At 44.8% G+C, this 19,466-nt stretch overlaps 1 protein-coding gene across 7 annotated transcripts in view; it reads left to right on the top strand.

Moving 5' to 3' along the window:
- Positions 1-19,466, top strand: part of SH3KBP1 (SH3 domain containing kinase binding protein 1) — a 336,262-nt gene that overhangs the window by 304,879 nt on the left and 11,917 nt on the right. For all 7 annotated transcript variants that reach the window (XM_055565562.1, XM_055565558.1, XM_055565556.1 and 4 more), the window contains one exon: positions 17,812-17,921. In XM_055565562.1, the coding sequence (XP_055421537.1) occupies positions 17,812-17,921 (110 nt within the window). The remainder of the gene's footprint in view (positions 1-17,811; positions 17,922-19,466) is intronic.

Genomic DNA, 19,466 nt, shown 5'->3' on the forward strand with positions numbered 1-19,466 from the left:
CTGGAGATGGCTGAAGTGGCTGTCGCAAAAATAAGAATCCTAGGATTTTCAGTCTGATGATGTAGTTCGGAAATACTGGGGCATTGATGGAGGGCTTGGCCTATGCAAGCTTTTCATACTGTGTATGGATCAGGGAGCCCAGAAAGAGATGCTGATGTTTGGTTCACTCTCATTTTTCCAAGAAGACATTAATCCCAGAAGACTAATTCCTCAAGCTAATAATTTAATGTATATATTATTTGCATTGCCAGAAATAATGATTGGCAGCCTTGTCAACAACCACTAAATACTTGAGTACCTACTCTTCAAGTGCAAGGTTTCAACAGATGCCAGGGTCCTTGTACACAGGCCCCACTTTCCAGGGCCTTTGGGTCTGTTGTGGCCCCCAAGACAGCAAATGGGAAGTGTCACACTGACTATGCTAACTGAGTGTTAGAAAGTAATACTGATAGAGTTGGGGCTGCTCCATGATGTCCAGGATGTCAGGGCAGGCTCTGCAAAGTGGGACAGATGGACCTGAATCTGGAAGTTAAATTCGCTTCAGTCGAGGCAGAGGCAGGCAGGAAAGTCACATGGGGAGTGCTGATCCTGGGCATCAGTCAGCCTGGCGCAGAGCAAGGTGCTGACCCAGAAATGGAAGTCAGGGCTGCTCTGAATTTGGGAGGGATGGATTTGTCATTTTTTCTATAGGCAGTGGGAGCCATGGATGGTTGACACTGAAGTGACATGATCAAGTCTAAAAATTGAGATGATAACTGGTGGAGCTTTGTGGAACCCATCAGATGAAGGGTAGACGGGTGTCAGGGAGTCAGGTTTGTTGATAGTTCACCTGAGAGGTAGTGAGAGAGAGCCAAGAGGCCAGCTGCTCACAGGAGGATTGGAAAGAAGGGGGATAGTTGTGGAGCAGCAATGAGAGAGAATGATCATTGGTCCTCACGAGCAGATCAGATTTGGGAGTGGGGAGGAGGAGAGACTGATTTGTTAGCTCTGAGGGTTTTTAGGGTTGGGGGACTGACCGAGGTGGGGGAGTGACTTGGATTGAAATAAATATATCCAGAGGAGAAACTGGTTTGAGGTAAACATGATGAATTTAAGCATGTTGACATTGAGATGTGGTCAGACATCCCGCATCGGTGCTCCATGTGGATTGAAGGTGGAGGCTGAGGCCAGAGAGGTGGGCAGGGATTGCAGTGGAGATTAGAACCTTCCAGGAGACGAGAAGGCAGGGCTGGGCACCTGAGGACCTGGGATTGAGTGTTGATTGTGCTGCTTCCTGGCTCGGTGACCTTCTGTAATTTATACCAACTCTCTGAGCTTCAACTTGCTTTCTCTGTAAAGACTACTGCTGTCTCTCTCAGCTTCTTCACCTTGTCTTCCAGAATTATGTAAAATCACTTGATGAGCTGCTGAAAGGCAGAGATGCTAATTTTTCATGTTGTTTGCTTAAAAGTGATAGTCAGGAAAATAAGTAAAATCCTTACCATGAGAAAAGACAAAGAAGGACCTAGAGCTGAGGACTAAACCTGGTGCAAAGCCCACACCTAAGGGAAAAGTGGGCTCTTACAGCATCACCAGGGCCAATGGAGGAGAGGATTTTAAGCAGTGTCTTAGGTCCAAATCCAGAAACGTTCTTTGCAGGTGGGTCTGTCAAGATTAGGACATTGCCGAGGGGCTGGATCTCTTCCGGGCTGCTTTTGTATATCTGCTTTTGTAGCATCTGTTCATTGCTTTGAATCAAGAAGGAAATTATCTGTACCAGAATGTTTTGTTAGTGATTCAGACAATTGAAGCTGTCCAAATGTGGGCCGCAGTGAAATCACAGAATACAGCCTTAAAACCCATTAGAAATCATTGTTGGTAGCTATAAATGAATCTGTGTTTCCTCTTAATAAAGCTATAATTTTAAATTATTATAATATTAAATTTGAGAAGGTGGCTTTTTCAGGTCTCGTGTGGGCAGCTACCAGCATCTGTCTGCCCAAGATAATTGGGAATGAAATCAGTTGGTCCAAAGCTGACTTGTTGATGTCAGTTTGAGATATTGTTTGTATCAAACTATGTGGCCATATTTCAAGTAGCATAATAGGAATACATGGATGAGCTCCAAACAGGCCTATGCATGAATAGAAAGGAAAATTAAATTGTCCAGTTTTCTCTTGCTGATGGAAGAATCTCTGTTCCGATTGAGTGGGAGATTATAGGCCGCAAAGTCAAGTGCCATAACATTTACTTTTATTATGCAGTATATTGTAGTTCCCATGGCATGGTGGGATTTCTTGTTACACTTCAATGCTACGGAGATTTTCTGTTCCTCTCCCACTAAAGCACATAGCAACGGGCCTCCAGGTGTGAAGCAGCCTGGGAACTAAGCCATCTAGTTGCAATTAATTGACTTCAAAAAAAGCCTTTCTCATTCCTCTTCAGTTGCTTGACTTCTTTGTTTTGACTCTTGTTTTCCATTCTATTCAAATCTCATCATACTTTTCCCACTTTGGTCTCTTTACATGGATGCCATCCCCTGTTCCCTTGAGGAAGCTGATTTCCCCTGTATTTTTTCAGCGGACCCACAGTTTTCTTAAATTGGGGCCCACTTGGGCATTGGCATAAATACAGGTATGTGATAGAATCATCACAAAGTGTTTGGAAAGCCTAGGAGTGCTTTCTCAGAATCTTTTATAGTAGAACATGCCTTTATAATCTTTTTGATTCTTCTTTGAGGTACAATTTGTGATAGTTTCTTCCAAGTAAAATAGCTATGTGTATAACGTCCTGGTATTAGAATCATTCCTCCAGGGCAATGAAGAGTGTATGCTCGCTCTCTTTATCTCCCTCTGCTGTCATCCTGAGGTTATAGTGGTGAACTCATAGCAATGGGAGTGAGCAAAGGAGAGGAGAAAAGGAGTTAATAGTCGCTGGGTACCTACTAGATGCTTGGTATATTTTATATATTTTTCATCATCATCAACCCTGTGAGGAAGGTGTAATGTCTTGTTTTACAAGGAAGGGACAGGGACTAAAGAAAGTCAAGTGACTTGGGAAAGGTTAACTGCCTGGTAAATAGCAGATTTGGATTTGAACCTAGTTCCCCCTGACCCATAGAGCCCAAATTTTCCTGTGTACGAAGTTGGTCTGTATCAGCAGTTCTCAGCCATTCTCCCCAGGGGACATTTGGCAATGTCTGGAGACAGTTTTGCTTGTTACAACACGGTGGGAGTGGGATGCTACTGGCTTCTAGTGGGTGGAGACCAGGGATGCTGTTAAACGTTCTGCAATGCACAGGGCAACCCCCACAGCAAAGACCAATCTGGTGCCAGGGTCAGTAGCGCCACAGTTGAGAAAGCCAGGTGGTGAGTTGGGAACAGCTGGGCCAAGGACAGTGTCCCCTCAGTTGAGTGCAGCTTTGTGGTCCTGGAATAGCTCATCTTGCTTCTTGGGATTCTTTATAAAACGTCATGTGAAAATGGTTTCAGAGCTTTTGGCACCTGGTGCGTTTAGATATCAAAAATTAAATATATTTAAGTTATTCACCTAAACATGGACCAAGGAAGTTGCCATGACCTTTGAGAAGACACTCATCCTCTTTCTCCTTGCCCTATAAAAAAAATATAATTTGCATTTAATTTTCATACACAAACAGTGTTATATTTGAGACTAGTTACTCTCCAAAGACTTAATACCCAGTGTTTAAATGGACATTAAATAAAAGGACAACAAACATGAAATTTAATCAATGCTAAGTTAGAAATTTGTGTGGTAAAGCTGAAGACTATATATAGTTTAAAGCAGTTTAATAGTGACCAGTAACACAAAGTTTTTGTCAATGTGACCCCAACTCTCTGTAAACAAGTGATGAAAATTTTAACTTACTTGAAATTTCTGCCTTTTACCATAAGAAACCATTTCTTTGGGTTTCTTGGACAGATCTTAGGGGAAGAGTTAGGTCCCCAAGCTTTGGGCTGTTGATTTTTGTGTTCTTTTTTGTTCCCCTTCATATTTTTAATTTCCCCTTTTGGAGCTCCCAGTCCAGTAACTGGATCTTGCAGCATTTCAGGTCATTGAGCAATTTCTTGGGTTTAATAGGACAACATATACTGTATCCTGCCTGCCTTAGAGAACCCCGTAAGTGACATTTGGAGTGTTCCAGAAGGTCTCCTGGCTGAACTTGTGTGTGAGCAAGCCACATCTCTAAGCTTATTCGAAAGCCCCAGCTCACTCTGACAGGCAGTGTCCCTTTACCAGTGACCTTCAGACATGACCTTTGGGATCAGGACAGTGGCCAGCATGACCTGTACAGAGGAAAGGAAGATGTGATGCCTGCTGTGTCACCGTCAACTCTGCACATGAGGCTGTGGGGTCTGCACGTGCGGAGCTCTGCTCCTATCCGGGGACACCAGTGAGGATTAAACTTCAAGTCATATCAGGATAATTTGAGAAGCAAGTGTGATGACAAAAGCAAAAGAGATTGTACTTAGGATCAAACACTTTATACCAAGGAAGGGAAACAGATTGAACTTCTAATTGGTGGGTCTTGAACCTAGTCAGTCCCTCTGACCAGTTTTGGTTTCCACCCCGTGCTTCTGGACTTAGCCTTGGTTCATAAAAGGCTCTCTGTCTGGGTACCCCCTGCATTACCTCTTCCCCTGGTTCCCGACCTCTCATCTAAGATTCTTGGGACTCACAGCCAATCTTAGAGAAGACAGGCTGATGGCAGGCCTTGTCCTTCTCAGCACTTCTACAACTCTGATCCCAGATGTTCCACTGCCAGATCTTCACCGTTAGAAACATCAGTCCAGACCAAAACTGAGGTGCTCACTTCCGCCAGCTTGGCCCTCTCACAGGGCAACCCTGGCCTTTGGCAGTCTGTCGCATTGTTAGGTTTGTGCTTTGATGGGTGCCACAGACTACTTTGACCTCGTGACATCTGATAAGCATGAAAGCAGTAAACATTCACAGTGCTAGTAGGAAAAGCTTCGTGAATACTCTAGAGACACAGGTGGAGGTTAAACAAAGCCAAGTGGGGGTGACGATGATAAACAGTGCATAACCTCCCAGGAACAGGGTATTTGGGAGTGTGAATTATTCTAAAACAGAGAACAAACAGTACCCTCCTGCCTGAGCCACCCACAGCCATCAGCCTGCCCCAAGGAAGAGTGAGTGACTGGTCAGATGAGAGGGGGGAACATTTGGGTGTGCAGCAAGCATCCTTCGGATGGGTCTTGGCTGGAAGAGGGTCACAATGTCCGCTTGCTGTGTGGACTTGTAGCCAGCCCCAGAAGTCCACCTGTGTGCCGGGGCATTATGGCCTCCCCTCCCTCTCTGGACAGGACCTGGCACTCTTCTTTTAGCCCAGCTGCTTCACCGCCTCTGCTTTCACTACATGCTGGGACCATTTTCAGCTTTAAGAATATAAATGCAAAGGGATACCCCGTAGGTTCAAAGTAGTCTATATCACAGCAAAGAGACATATATAGTAACCTCTGTTACATACACAGTGTGCCCACTGAGGCCTCTGCGCTGCGACTGAATGTGCAGGTAAGAAGGGAGCAAGTGACGGTCAGCGCTCAGATTGCACATGGCATTTACTTGGCCTGTGATGGCCCTTCCACCCACTGGCTGTGGATTCATAGACTGGCAGAGCCCTGTCTGGCTTCTGTTTGACTTGTAAATATCCAGAAGGATACACAACTTGCCAGAAAACCATGCTCAAGTACCCCTTTGTCATACTAAAAGCATTCTGGACAAACCACCCTTTATGAAGGAGGAAAGCTGAGTTATCAAACTCCTTCTAGTCATGGACTCTTGGGAAGGCATGGGCTGGGAACTTCAGCCTACTCTGCCTCCCACTGCCTTTGGTTCATTCAGTGACAAAAGTGATGAGCTCTTGTGGAGTAAGCTTGGGGGGCCCATTTGAAGGGAATTGGATCTGTTGGTGACAAGCTAAGGGTGAGGTGTCAGTGAACAGCGAGCCCTAGTTTCAAGTCAGAAGATCTTTATTTAGCTTCCCAATGACCTATCGTGGCACTCTCCACCTCTCCAGGCCTGAGTCCTTTCTCTCGAGGTGGTTTACAATCTTTGGAATTTCACAGACTCATTTACCCCAGTTCCCCCCCAAAGCCTTTTAATTTGAAGGACTGCTCATTTTTATTTGACTAATGAAGCACATTTTAAAAAACAAATGCCATCATCTGGTAGGAGATAATCTCCAATTTAAAAATTGAACATACTTGGCTTACTGGGAGACTCACCACGTTGACCTTCTTTTTCTTGGCACTTGACGTGTGCTTTGGAGACAACTTTGTTGTTATGAATGCATACCAGTTCTTGGGAGTGACCTTGGAAAACTACTGGTCTAGCACAGGTGTGCAGAGATGCGGTGTAGGAGGAGGAAACAGGTGGGGGCAAATGAAAGGCCCCCGACAGAGGCAGGTATTGAAGCTGGGGTAAAAACTCAGCACCCAGAAATGAACAATTAGCTTAATTTTTTATAGAGATATAATTGCCGGTTGTTTTAAAAAAAATCACTCGTGGAATGTCAGAATCGTAAGGGCATTTAAAATACTTAGTACCTCTGTCCTCTGCCTTTGCCCACGACTGGAGTATGGGGGCCTGCCAATCCTTCTAGCAGCTCTGCCCAGCACAGTAGAACAAGTGCTTCAGCCAGGAGGAACTTCCTCCTCGAGTTTTGCTCTCAGCATCATTTTGGCACTTGATGTGCTTTGGACTACATATTCTGGACATTGAGATACTCTTTCACATGTGCATTAGAATTTGCTATTTTGACTGCCCTCCACTCCTCTTTCTCTAACCACTGTTGAAGAAGAAATGCCCTGTTCAAAGAACACGCACCCTCTGCCTGCCTGCGGCTCATCCCACTGAAGTGAGCCATCAGCAGGGTGTCAGCCTCTTAGGAGCTTGTTTTTTTTTTTATCCTTAAACCAGGGGCTTAGAGGAACTGATCGAAGGGGCCCAGTTCAGCCCTGTAGTCTTATTTTTCTGACTCGATCTGTTTATTTTAGCTGAGCGTTCTGGACGTTGAGAAAACTGCTCTGCTGGTAACCGCTGAATCCTCTGTAAGATTAAATAGCTTGTTCTTTCATTTGTCTCTTTGCCTCACTTCCTCTAGTTCTGTTAGTTCCTTAAACCCAGAATTGATAATTTGCTCCTTTCTGAGTTCTCATCCAGGGTTTTCTTTGGCCTAAAGATTTTTGCTTATAAGAGATTTGCTGGCCATCTGGAAATTTAAATTGTTAAGAATTAAGGGCATAACAGTTTAGGCAGAACTTTTTATGAAGTTTAAAAATTCATTCACCTTTAAAATACTCATTATGATTTTTTCACCCAAATTCTTACAGAAAAATGTAAAAGGTGAGATGTTTGTCATCCAAAATAAGTTTGAGTAGCCAGAGAAAACCCTTATATGGAGGCAAGATAATCCCACAGAACCACTGAGGAAAGTGGTGGTGTGTTACATAGACCGTGGGTTTTCAGATAAGGGCACTTGGATTTGAATTCCTAGCTCTGCAATCTGGGTTAAGAGACTCTGAGCTCCTTTTTCCTCTTCTATATGACAGGGTTAGTTACTAATGCCCACCTGCCTCAGAGGGTTGTTGTAGAATTTAGAGCTAATGATGTGATGTGGCTGAAACAAAACAGGTTCTTTCAGAGTGGTAGTTGGTATAGCTGTGGTTCAGTAAGAGAGAACCACATATCACCCTTCATTCTTACCATGACTCCTGTTATCAGAAATTAGGAAAGTTCTTGAACACAAAAATCAGCTGTAATTTTGACAACTGTATCAGAAATCTTTTCATATGTGATTTGCTCAGTTGTCTTTTTATATTAAACAGCTTTTTCCCACCCCACAAAGGGGAAAAGGCACTCACTTAAAAAAATGAAAGAACACAGGAAGTTAGGGAAATTCCCTAGAATCTCAGCCTCTTCCTGAGATAATCACTGTTTACTTGGTGTACACACTTTTAGAAGTCTTTCTGTGATTGGATGGAGGTTTTTAAAATGCTGTCATGTTGCAATACAGTTCTAGTCCTTACTTGTTCTTTTGTACTAAATAATGTGTGTTTGACATCTTTCCGCATAAGTCACATAGACCAACCTTATATTTTTAAAGGCTGCATGATGTTACATTGTGTGATTCTACTGTAACCTGTTCATTAGGGGCAATGTTGCAAAGATCACCTTAGGACATTGATCTGCAAACACGAACCTTGGGGGACCATAGAGATCTCCCAGGCCACAGATAGCACCTTGTCTTCTTATGTACTCTTTTCTTCAGACTCATCTCCTGAGAGTCCTGATGTCACGCTGCTTTTCCTTTCTCACTCCCCTTTCTCATTTGCCCTCTCTCACCTCATGTGGTATAGCCAATCTCTTGCCCACTCCAGGGGTACAAAAACCTCTGGTGAAAACTCAGAGATAATTCTGAGATTGGTGTTAGACTTGATTAAGTTAAAGACTCTATTGACTGGACCGAAAAAACACATCCATTTACAAGCCAGTTGCTTTCTAATCCTTTTGTTTCCATCCAAATTGAAGGGGGTACCCACTGAGTTGTTCATTGATAGATAGTTAAAAATAGTTCTTGATGTTAGCCCACTGTCTGATTTTTGGTATGTAACTTGGAAGGACTTCAAAGAATTAAGTGACATTGTGATAACAAAATTCTTTCCATTCCTGTCTACTTATTTTTGTGTTAACAGAGTTTCTTGGCACTTATATCTATAAAGTGGAAAATAGGAATAGAATCAATATCAAGCTGAATATAAATACACATGAACTGATTGAGGGAGATGCCAAATAAAATTCTACTTGTTATGCTATTAAATTCCTTATCAAAATGTGTATACATATGTTTTGATCATTTTCATAGTAATAATGATAGGTCAATCCAGAAAAAAGTCATTTTTATACCTAGAGCCTTATGATTTCAGGAAATGAAAAAGTTATTTTCAGTTTATATACATGTTCATATGGCAGGAAGAGATGAAAAATTAACAATGGATAAAATTAACAAGAGCATAAAATATACTACATTAGAATAAAATTCAGCAGTGGAAGTATGATGGATATATGAATTCAAAAAGGGAAAGGAATGGTACAGAATTTCCAACCATTAAAGAAGAACTTATTCATGATTTTTTAAATGGATAATGGTGGTTGTTAAATTGGTATGGTATCAGATTTACATTGAATATATTCAAGAGAGCAATAGTTATATTTTAAGATATCAATGTTTATAATATATAAATTATATAATATATATAGTAAATTATATTATAATTTCTATATTATAATATAAATTATGTGACTAAAATTTGTGAAAAATTTAGATGTCAACTTAACCTGTGTGAGGGAGTACATAGATTTTTAACATTATTTTAGGAGGAACACTGGTAAACAGTTTGAATGCCCCGGCCTCATGAATATGTCATTCTACATGTACAGAAACATTGCTATGGGTTAATTTCTAGAAGCAGAATATCTGAGGGTGTACACATTTACATTTTGTGACAGATATTGCCAAACAGCATTAGATAAAGGTTGCGCCAGTTTACATTCTGGCAAATACTAACATAACTACAATTTCTAATAGATACATTATTTCCTAAATCATTTTCAATGACAAATTTGGGCCTGTAGTGAGCAATTTTTAACAGAATGCAAAAGTGAAGTGCTACATCCCCCCTCCCTCCACGTTGCTGGCTATGGATGCACATGAAGCTCTTTACTTCTCTGTGCTAGACTTCAGGAAGATGTACCCTACCCCCTTCCCAGATCCCTTCTGCTGATCTCAATTAGGTCACCAGACTGTCACTGCTAATTTCATCTTATACCTGTCTCTCGTATTAGCTAGCAGAATTTGTAATTATGTCTGTAAAATCCTGTCTCTCTCCAGAGGCTCTAAGCTCCATGGGGTGGGGCCCACGGCTGTTTTGTTCATCGCTGCACACCACCCCCCACCCCACCCCTATGCCTAACCCAGAGCCTGGCTCACAGGTCTCACTTAGGAACTGTGTACTGAATGAAGGAGCTGAGCACATGCGAGAAGAAATAGCACGATGTAGGATCACGTTAGAGATCTTCATTGTTGCTAGCCCCATGTGGCTGTTTAAATTTAATTTAAATCATCACACTTAGCCGTGTTCTGTGTGCTCAGTTAGTCACACGGGGCTAGTGGCACCATATTGGATAGTGCAGATATAGCCAGTTTCCATCATCCCCAGCAAGTTTTAATGGATAGTAGTGTTATAAGTGATTGTCCTTTTATTCTCAGAACTTTCCCTGTGTCTGGCACACAGTAGTTACTTAACAAATGTTTAAGTGAATGAGTAAACAAACTTTATCTCCCTCTTTTATTCTTGAGCTACAAGTTTCCATATAAAAGTTACTCCACACTGAATAGACCAACATTCCCCCTTAACTTGCTCACACCTTATATTTCTTGCCAGAGATTTCTTTAAAGAAGCCAGCCCCCTTTTCAGTCCTTTTAAGAGCACATTTAAATAAAATAGAACAAAGGCAGCTTCTTCTCAGAGCACAGAGTTATTTCTACACACACACAAATTACATTTCCTGGCATCTTGCTCTTGATGGAGGAACAATTCTCAGAATTCACTATCATTTGGATGAGAAGGAAGGTCCAATAGGAACACTGCTGTCTGTCCAGTGCTCTGTAATGGAAAGAATGTCACCAGTGTGAATCTAAGAGTGCACCCTGCCACTTTCTGACTGTGACCTTGATAATGTTGTCTAACCTGTGACCTCTCTGTCTCATTTATGGAATAGAGTATCCTGCTTGGCATGGGTTTTTGGGAGGGCTGGATGAGCACACTCTCATGAAGGGTGGAGTAGTAGGGTGGCTGACCGGTAGCTCACGTTTGTTTACTCCTAGCCGCCTGTATCAGAGAAGGCAATGGCACCCCACTCCAGTACTCTTGCCTGGAAAATCCCATGGATGGAGGAGCTTGGTAGACTGCAGTCCATGGGGTCGCTAAGAGTTGGACATGACTGAGCGATTTCACTTTCACTTTTCACTTTCATGCATTGGAGAAGGAAATGGCAACCCACTCCAGTGTTCTTGCCTGGAGAATCCCAGGGACGGGGGAGCCTGGTGGGCTGCCGTCTATGGGGTTGCACAGAGTCAGACACGACTGAAGCGACTTAGCAGCAGCAGCAGCAGCCGCCGCCACCTGTATCTTGAAAACTTCACCCTGGTTGATAAATGAAAACAAAACAGCAAATCTGCTATATCCATACACATTTTGGAGGGCTTATTTTCCCACAGAATCTAATCATTGCTTAAATGAGAATTTTTCAGTTGGTGACTCAGCTGATGCAGGTGTTCATTGACCCCTCATAACAGGCCTATCTTTGCAGTTTGTACAGGTTTTTCACATGAGTCAAAGGATTTCCACTCAGGGTGAGATTTCCTCCTGACCAGACTACCTTGAGATGCTTCTTCCTTGTAGAGAATATACCTGCGGCCCTGTGGGTTTAGAGTTTTCTCATCTTAAATCTTAAAAAAAGAAAAATCTTGTTTGTGGCTTGGTTTTATTTTTTTAAAAGATTTAGCCTTGCTCTTAAATTTCTGCTCCCAGATCCCACAGCTCCATCACTGGCGTCTGAAAACAAAATTCTACCTGCGTGATCTGAAAGGGTTTTCACATAATTGCTCATTTATTAAAGAATAACCGTGCAGAGCTGATAGCTCAGATAACTGTCTCCTTTTTTTCCCCCCCTCTGGTGGGAAAACCAAAGCCCAGAAAGGTTGTTTGTTCATTTATTCAACAATCATTTATTGAACACTCACTGCAAGCCAGGTATGGTGCTAGGCCTGGGAAGAACAGAGGTAGAAGCCATGGCTTCTTCCTTGGCTGGTGAGGGAGATAGATAGGCCAACAGAGACTGTTAGTTCAGGGTGCTGAACATTGACATTGGAGTGATGAGTCTCTAGGGAGCACTCAGGTCAGTTTAGAGTGCAGTCTGGATTCTTGGAAGAGATCTTAGTTGCCAAGCCAAGCCTTGATGGCCCCAGGGGAAGGGAGGAGAGGAGAGGGGAGCGGAGAGGAGGAAGTCACCTGAGGGACAGAGGTGCATCGGCCACATGAAGGCACCAGGATTTCGTTGGCACTCAGGAAGGACTTGAAGCAGCAAAGGGGCATACTCAGATCTTCACTTTACACATCTCTCTCTGGCAGCAGCTTGTGGGATGGTACAGGACTTGGAGTGAGAAATTCATTTCCATGGTTCCATGCAAGAAGTTCCTGCAGCTTTAATGGTCCTTGACAGGACATGCAGGGATGGTGTGGTTTCCAGAGATATTGGGAGGGAGCAATGCTGCCAAGCTTCAGATGTAGGAAACTTCTATTCCAGGACTCATTCTCGAGTCCAGAGCAGCGAACTACAGTAAGTAAAGAGAGCCACGTAGGAGCTCACAAACATTTCCTTTGGTGCCACTGGCCCGCCTCAGGCTGTTGACTCTCCTCCATGTTTTCAGTGGGTGTGTTTCAGGTTGCCTGTGGTCACTGGTACCATCCCTGCCATCAGTGGAAAATGAACCCACATTTTCTAATTGAACTAAATAGGGTGTGACTGAAACTTATGGAAAATGGGCAACTCCTTGTGCCGTGAAGAGTCCAAAGGCATTTCCAAGCTGACTCCATGTCCAGCATGAATTATCCCCGTATGTCTGCAGAGGGTTCATCTTCCAAGTATCAGAAAAGTGCAGGGCCTCTCATCCTTATGAAACTAACTTTAAAAAAAAATACCCCACCTTTGCCAGTTCCAGAGTTTTGGATTGGCTTATGGGCATTAAAACTATTTTTTATTAAGAGGAAAAATTCCTAGCCAGGCTGAGAAAGCTCATATCAGGTTTCAGCCTGATTCATTTCAAAACCACCATGAAAATTGGGACATTTTCTTCACACCACAATGGGTTAGTCATGGAAATTCTGCCTTAATCTCAGCTCCCCCGGCCACAGTCATGAGAGCATGCTCTGTGCCACTGAAAATTTATGTTACAGTGCTGAAGAGCTGCCCCCTCCATTGTCCGAAAGCAGAAGTGAGTTGAAGTTCAAGGTCTGAGGTTCCCTTTTCAACAAGTGACCTCATCTTTGGTGCATCTTCTTCTTTCTGGCACTTTGGTTTTGTTTGTTATTTCCCCAAAGTGCTTTTTACGAGCTCCAACTGTAGAAAGTTCCACATAGCTGAGTCTGTGTGAGGAGGTTAAGAGTGCAGCTCCCCTGCAGGCCTCAGCCCTGCTTGTATTGTGGAGTGGCAGAGACGAGATGCTCTTCTGGGCCATCTGTCATGGGGATGCTGACTGAGGCTGCTTGCTGAGTGGCCAGGCTTCAGCTTGTGTGGGGCTTTTTTAGTGCAGACCTCAGCCAGTGAAACAGCATGGATGGGCCGGCTGGGCTGTCTCTGCAGCCCCGGCACCAAAGGCTGCCCACCACTCCCCACCACAACCAAGCTGCTCCTCGCAGCCCACCAGCAGCCCCCACTCTATAAGCTGCATGCCTGTAATCAGAGTTCTTTCTTGAGAGAGTTGATTCATCCGTGGGCTTGCTCGTGTGTTCCTTCATCAACCGGACCGCCAGTATGCCTGGCTGAGTGTGAGAGCACGAAGACGGGTCCCTGCCCTCCTGGGGCTCAGTCATGTGCCACACACAGACCAGCCCTCTGAGTCATTTGGAAAGTGTGATTTAGGACAGACCACTGTCTCAAACGGTGTCAAACTCTCAACTCCCCCGGGGCCTTCATTCTTTCAGCAGGCTCGGGAGGGTGGGTTGGGAGCACAGATGGAATCCAACAGAAAATTCCTGGGTGCTGCCTGGTCTGCACACCAGAAGATATTCTGGGTCTGTTCTAAGGAGGGCCCAAGGCCACCTCACCAACTCCCCTTGTCCCCCCTCCTGCCCCGCTCTGCATGCTGGGCTTCTCAAGTGCCTCTCTCTTACCCCAGCTGCCACATTTCTGACTTGTCACCCCTGTGACCACTTTGGTTACCACCTGATCACCTCTGTTGCCCACCCACCAGGTCAGCAGGGGACCCACCCTGTGAGGAGCCTAACTCCCGATGCCTCACTGGACCCTAGAACCTCTGCCACCCCCCTGGTGGCCCTTGGCCCAGTGCCCTCTCCTCTCCTCCGCTTGCTTAAGTCCTGACTCACACCCTACCCTGCCCCCCGCCTCTGCTACTAACATCCTAATAAGCCTGGGGAGACGGGGAGCCTACCTGGCCTAGACTGAAACCCCAGACTAACCCAGTCAGTCCCACAGCGGGAGCCAGGCAGGAGCCTTTTTATTTTTAATTGTCCAGGTGGCTCTTCTCCGCAGCCAAGGTGGAGAACCACAGTCAGCAGGCCTTTGATTGTTCTTTCATGGCTTCAGCCTGCTCCAGTGTTGCCTCCTGAGCTGGCTTCAGTGTCCAGGATGGAGCCATGGTCTAGGTGGTGGCTCTCAGGTCCTGGCAGCGCCCGGCCAAGGCCCTCAGCGCTGGCTTGTTTACTGCAACCTTTACGACCCTGTCCTTCGCCTCCTTCCCTCCTGGCTGCTGCTCAGCATTTGCTTCCCCCACCCAGGCTTTCTGTGCCCTGCAAGTACCTTGTGCCCTCCACACCCCTCACCTCCACCCTTCTGCCAGCAGACCTCCCTGCCCTGGGCCTTAATCCCTTCCTCTAGGGCCCAGTTGAGGAGCTGCCCAGAGAACCTGCTAAATTCACTGGATGTAGAGTGTATGCAAAGATGTTTGTGCAGCGCTCCTCCTTAATAAAACAACAACAGAGAGAGAGGAAATGATTTGAAAACTAATTACCCATTGCTAAGGAATTGATTCAGTAAATCATGAACTGCAGTGCAATGGAAGATTCTACAACAATCAAAATAGACACATGGAATATAATGTTGAGTGAAATAAGCAGAATGCATTACTACATGTAATGTGAACTAGGCAGTCTATTTATAGAAAAAGCCTGAAGGGAAAGCTACCAAAATACTAATAGTGTTGTCCCGGCACAGTAAGGTTATAGTTGACTTTGTTTTGTTGTTATCATTTTATGGCTTTGAAAAATTATACACTGTGCACATATTCCATTTATAATTGGAGAAAACAGCAATTTTTAAAAAATTCAGATATTAGTGTCAGATGATGGCTTTTGGCACCAATCCAAGTGTGTAATTGGGAATTTCAATTTCAGACAACATGGAGCTGGTAGAAGCGAGTCCTGGGGTGGGGACTGAAGGGGATTCTTTTAGGAAAGTAAGATTCTCTTAAAGGTAAGGCCCCTGAGAGGATCAGGCCAGTGAACAGGCTCTAGAGGGACCCACCCCGATCTCCACAGAGCTGGCTGGTGAGTGGGGGCCCTTTTCAGAAGCCTCTCTGTGGCCCTGGGTGCTGATCAGCTCCTCATTGGCCTCAGAGCACTGCTGATGCTTTTCTGGTGCTGTCTCTGCAGAGTTAGCCTTTGGTTACAGTTGCTTTGCCCTGATAAGATGAGTTCATGTTGAGTAATTATTCATTCACCAGGTGCTGGAATAAAGGCATGTCATCTAATCCCAGGGGTAATGTAATGGTTTGTCCTGACCAGTGAGTTGTGCTTGGTTTTGCATATTCCACTCAAGGAAGTAGTTTGCAGACAGCACCTGCCTGCGCATTAATAGAATAACGCTGTCACACGGCCAGACTGCTTATGGTACCCCTCAACAAAGGAGCACTCCCCAAAATAAGGAAGGGAAAAAAACACACATCATTTTTATCTTTTCTGTCCTGAGCCAGCACACTTGCAGTTGTGGCAGTTTAAGATGCTTTCAGTTGCAGAGAAAGAATATCTGACTAAAATTAGCTGACATAAGGGGAGGGTGAGTTTATTTCACATGGTGAGAAGTCAGGACATTGTCATTCCAGGGTTGTCGAGTGGCTCCTTGAGGTGATCAGTCACCCAAGCTCTTTCTGTTTTTCTGCTTTGCTGTCCTGAAGATCTCCAAGAGCATCTCCCTCATGGTTCATAAAAGAGTGTATAGTCATTTGTGCAATGGCAGGAAAAGGACTGAAGACTACTGCCGCAGGAAGGAGCAGGAAGGGACTTCCCTGGCGATCCAGTGGTTAAGACTTATGCTTCCAATGCAGGGGGCATGGGTTCAACCCTTGGTCAGGGAACTGAGGTCCCAAATGTTGTGGGGTGTGGGCAAAAGAAAAAAAGAAGTGACGGGAAGAGACTAGAAACATGCCAGGTACACTGGTGGCTGGTGGTGGAGCCGGGATTTGAACCCAAACAGCTTAGTTCAAAATCCATGCCTGTCTTAGTCTACCAGATCTGCCATGACAGAACTTAAGCAACAGACATCTATTTCTCACAGTTCTGGAGGCGGTGAAGGCCAAGATGATAGCACTAGCAGATGCTGTGTCTGTTGAGTCCCCTCCTCTCGGTTCATGGACTCTGTCTTCTCACTGTGTCTTCAAATAGCAGAGGGATAAGTGGGTCCTGGTGTCTTTCTCTTCTTAGAAGGACATTAAGCCTATCCACAACTCCAGGCATCCTATTCTTGCACAACAACTCCCCAAGTAGGAAGGAAGAGGAGGTTTAGAGGCAGAGAGGAAATCTCCCCCAGAGGCTGTCCATGGACTTCCTTTCCTTTCTCAGTGACCCAAATTGGGCTCCACGGCCACCTTTAAACCAATCACAGGCCATGAGGAGCAGGATCGCCATCACCAGATTAGTCCAAACAAGCTTCCACTGGGCACATTGTCCTAAAACAAAACTGGGGCTCTGTTGGGAGAATGGGGATGGTTTGGGAAGGCAGTGTCAGGCACGGCCAATGAAGCATGGTCTCCCAGTCAGGAAGAGGGGGTATGGTCCCATTCACCAGCAGTAATGAGTCTCAAGGTCTGTCCCTTTCTGCCAGCCATCCCTTTGTCCATCACACAGATATCTACACTTGGTTTATAAATTCCCAGAACTCTGTAGAACCAGAGTTCCCTTTTGCCTGATCTGGTTGAAGGAGGTGACAAAGTAAAGGCAGTGATGATCTGACTGAATGATGTGCCGTTCATCTGAGACATCAGTCCTCGAGATGGGGGCACCCCAAGGATAGGCTAATTTCTACCATGCTCACTGGGTTTGCCTTGGTGTCCAGCTCTGTGTGGGGCACAGAGTCGTTGCTCAGTCATCATGGAGAGATCGAGTGAGCAGACTGGTGACTGAAGATGATATTGTCTCCGCTGGGTGATGCTTCTGGAAACAGACTGGTATGGGGCTCTGTGAGTCATCTGAGGGAACAGAAGCTTGCTGTCTGTTTCCAGGCAGTTAAGAGTCTAACAGTAGGGTGATGGTCCAGCCAGAGGGCAAGGTTGCCCTCGCTTGTCTTCTGGAATCAACGACCAGCGTTCACTTGCCCAGGGATGTGGTACCTTGTGAAGTTCTTATTGTATTGTAACTACACGAATGTTGTATCTACCAAAATGGACTTGGCTTTGCGGAAGAAAGAGGAGTCCTCCTTTATTTCTCTTTCTGTAGCTTTGAAGATTTATGAATATAGCTATTGAAAGTGGGAAGAAAAATCATGGCTCTCTTTCCTCCATGTTAGCTTGTTAAACCGAGGTGGAAATGATTCTTTCATTCAGTTTGAATCACACTGATGAGGTGACCAAAGGATGTAAAACAACCTTCATAAATGATGAAGTATAAACCAGACATAAAGGATGACTATTAATGAAAAGACATGTTTGCAGCATGTTAAAAGAACCTTCCTTTACTCCTACTGATGCACTTTTAAAAATCTGTTGTCCTTTTGTTTTAGACCTAGAAGGTTTTGACTCCGTGGTATCATCTACTGAGAAACTCAGTCACCCAACCACAAGCAGACCAAAAGCCACTGGGAGACGACCTCCATCCCAGTCTCTGACGTCTGTAAGTGTCTCCTCGCTTCCCAAGGCTGGAAGGCAGGAGAGATTGGGGCCTCTGGCCAAGGGCTGTGCTGCGAGTGGCTGACTGGAGGACCCTCTGGGAGAGGGAGGTCTATGAGCTACACTGCTGGCTGGAAGCAATTGGAGAGTCTTCTGGAGTCAGGCAGTGCTTCCTTCTTTTAGTTCTTTGTGCATCTGCCAATGAGGTGGGGACTCCCTCGTGCCACTCTCCTCCTCTGTTCTTCCACGGATTTTTGTTTGAACCTGAAGTGAAATCGGTAAGGGGACAAAAATGTCATGTTTTCTGACGGGAAAGGAGAGTAAGGCTGGGTTGGTCTATAAACAAAAGAGAACTTTTGAGGGGAAGAAAGGGTAAGCTGCTCTCCAGTGCTTGGCAGTGGCCAAGCATTTTTCTCTCAAAGCCCTGTCCTCAGCACCCCTGCACAGAACCCCACGTAGACCTTTAAGAGATGGGTTTCAAACATACCAGACACCTGATCATGCAGGAGAGAACAGGCAGAACACTCCAGATAACCCAAAGAAGTTTTCGTTTGGGTCATTTTGAATAACTTTGTTTCTTATTCAAAACCTGTAATGCATTTATTGTACCACATTTGAAGCACAAAAGGGGTGAAGAAAAAAGTAAGCTCCCTGTAGTCTTGTTCCCAAGAGCTAAGACCTGTTCACCTCCTGTTGTGTATCTTGCATTTCTTCAAAATAGGCCCACAGAGAATACATGGCTCTGGAAGTTGCTTTCCCCTTCCACTGTGCACCTTCTCCCCATCATTGCACCCCCCCATCACGCCACAGTGAGTGTGGCTGCCCCCCGTGCTCTAGCCTGGGAATACGTGGGCGTTTATCTAGCCAGTGCAGTGTCACTGGACATGTATGTTTCCATTCATCCTAAACGCTGAAGTGAAGGTCACTGTAGAAAAATCGTGATGCTTCTGCAAGCAGCATATGTATGTATGTATGTGTGTGGGTCTGTCTGTCTCTATATATTGAGTTGCCTTGTCCTTGCTGGGACTGTGGGACTAAAGCCTTCACCCAGATACCAAAGAATTAACCTTTTTCAGGCTTCTCAGGACACTTTCTAATGATCCCACCTAAGGAGTGGTCATTTAGAAGAAAAAGAATGCCACTTCCTTTGAACCTCGTCTCGCATATCCACTGAGTCCGGAAGTGTGGATTGAGTGGTCCTGTTTTTCCTCATTGTAGGAAGCATATCTAACTGTGTATTGCCATCTTTGGGGAAGAAAGGCTTGAAGACGTGGCTTACTTTTCACTATTACAGAGAGCACTGTGTCAACACCACCTTCCTTCCCTCTCAGCTTTCCACACCCTCCTCAAACACTTCATCAACACACAGACTATTTAATTGCTTCTTAGTATCTCTGTATTTAAATATTTCATTCTACCTCTGATATGTTCTCTATGCATCTTTCACCATTTTTGTTTTCTGTCCAAATTCTTCTCAACTTTTCAAGATCTAGAGGACCCTGAGGTATCAGGATTAAATACAGAGAAGTTTGAGTTTCCACCTGCCCTC

The sequence above is a fragment of the Bubalus kerabau genome, chromosome X (genome assembly GCF_029407905.1).
Source record: "Bubalus kerabau isolate K-KA32 ecotype Philippines breed swamp buffalo chromosome X, PCC_UOA_SB_1v2, whole genome shotgun sequence".
NCBI classification, from domain to species: Eukaryota; Metazoa; Chordata; class Mammalia; order Artiodactyla; family Bovidae; genus Bubalus; species Bubalus kerabau.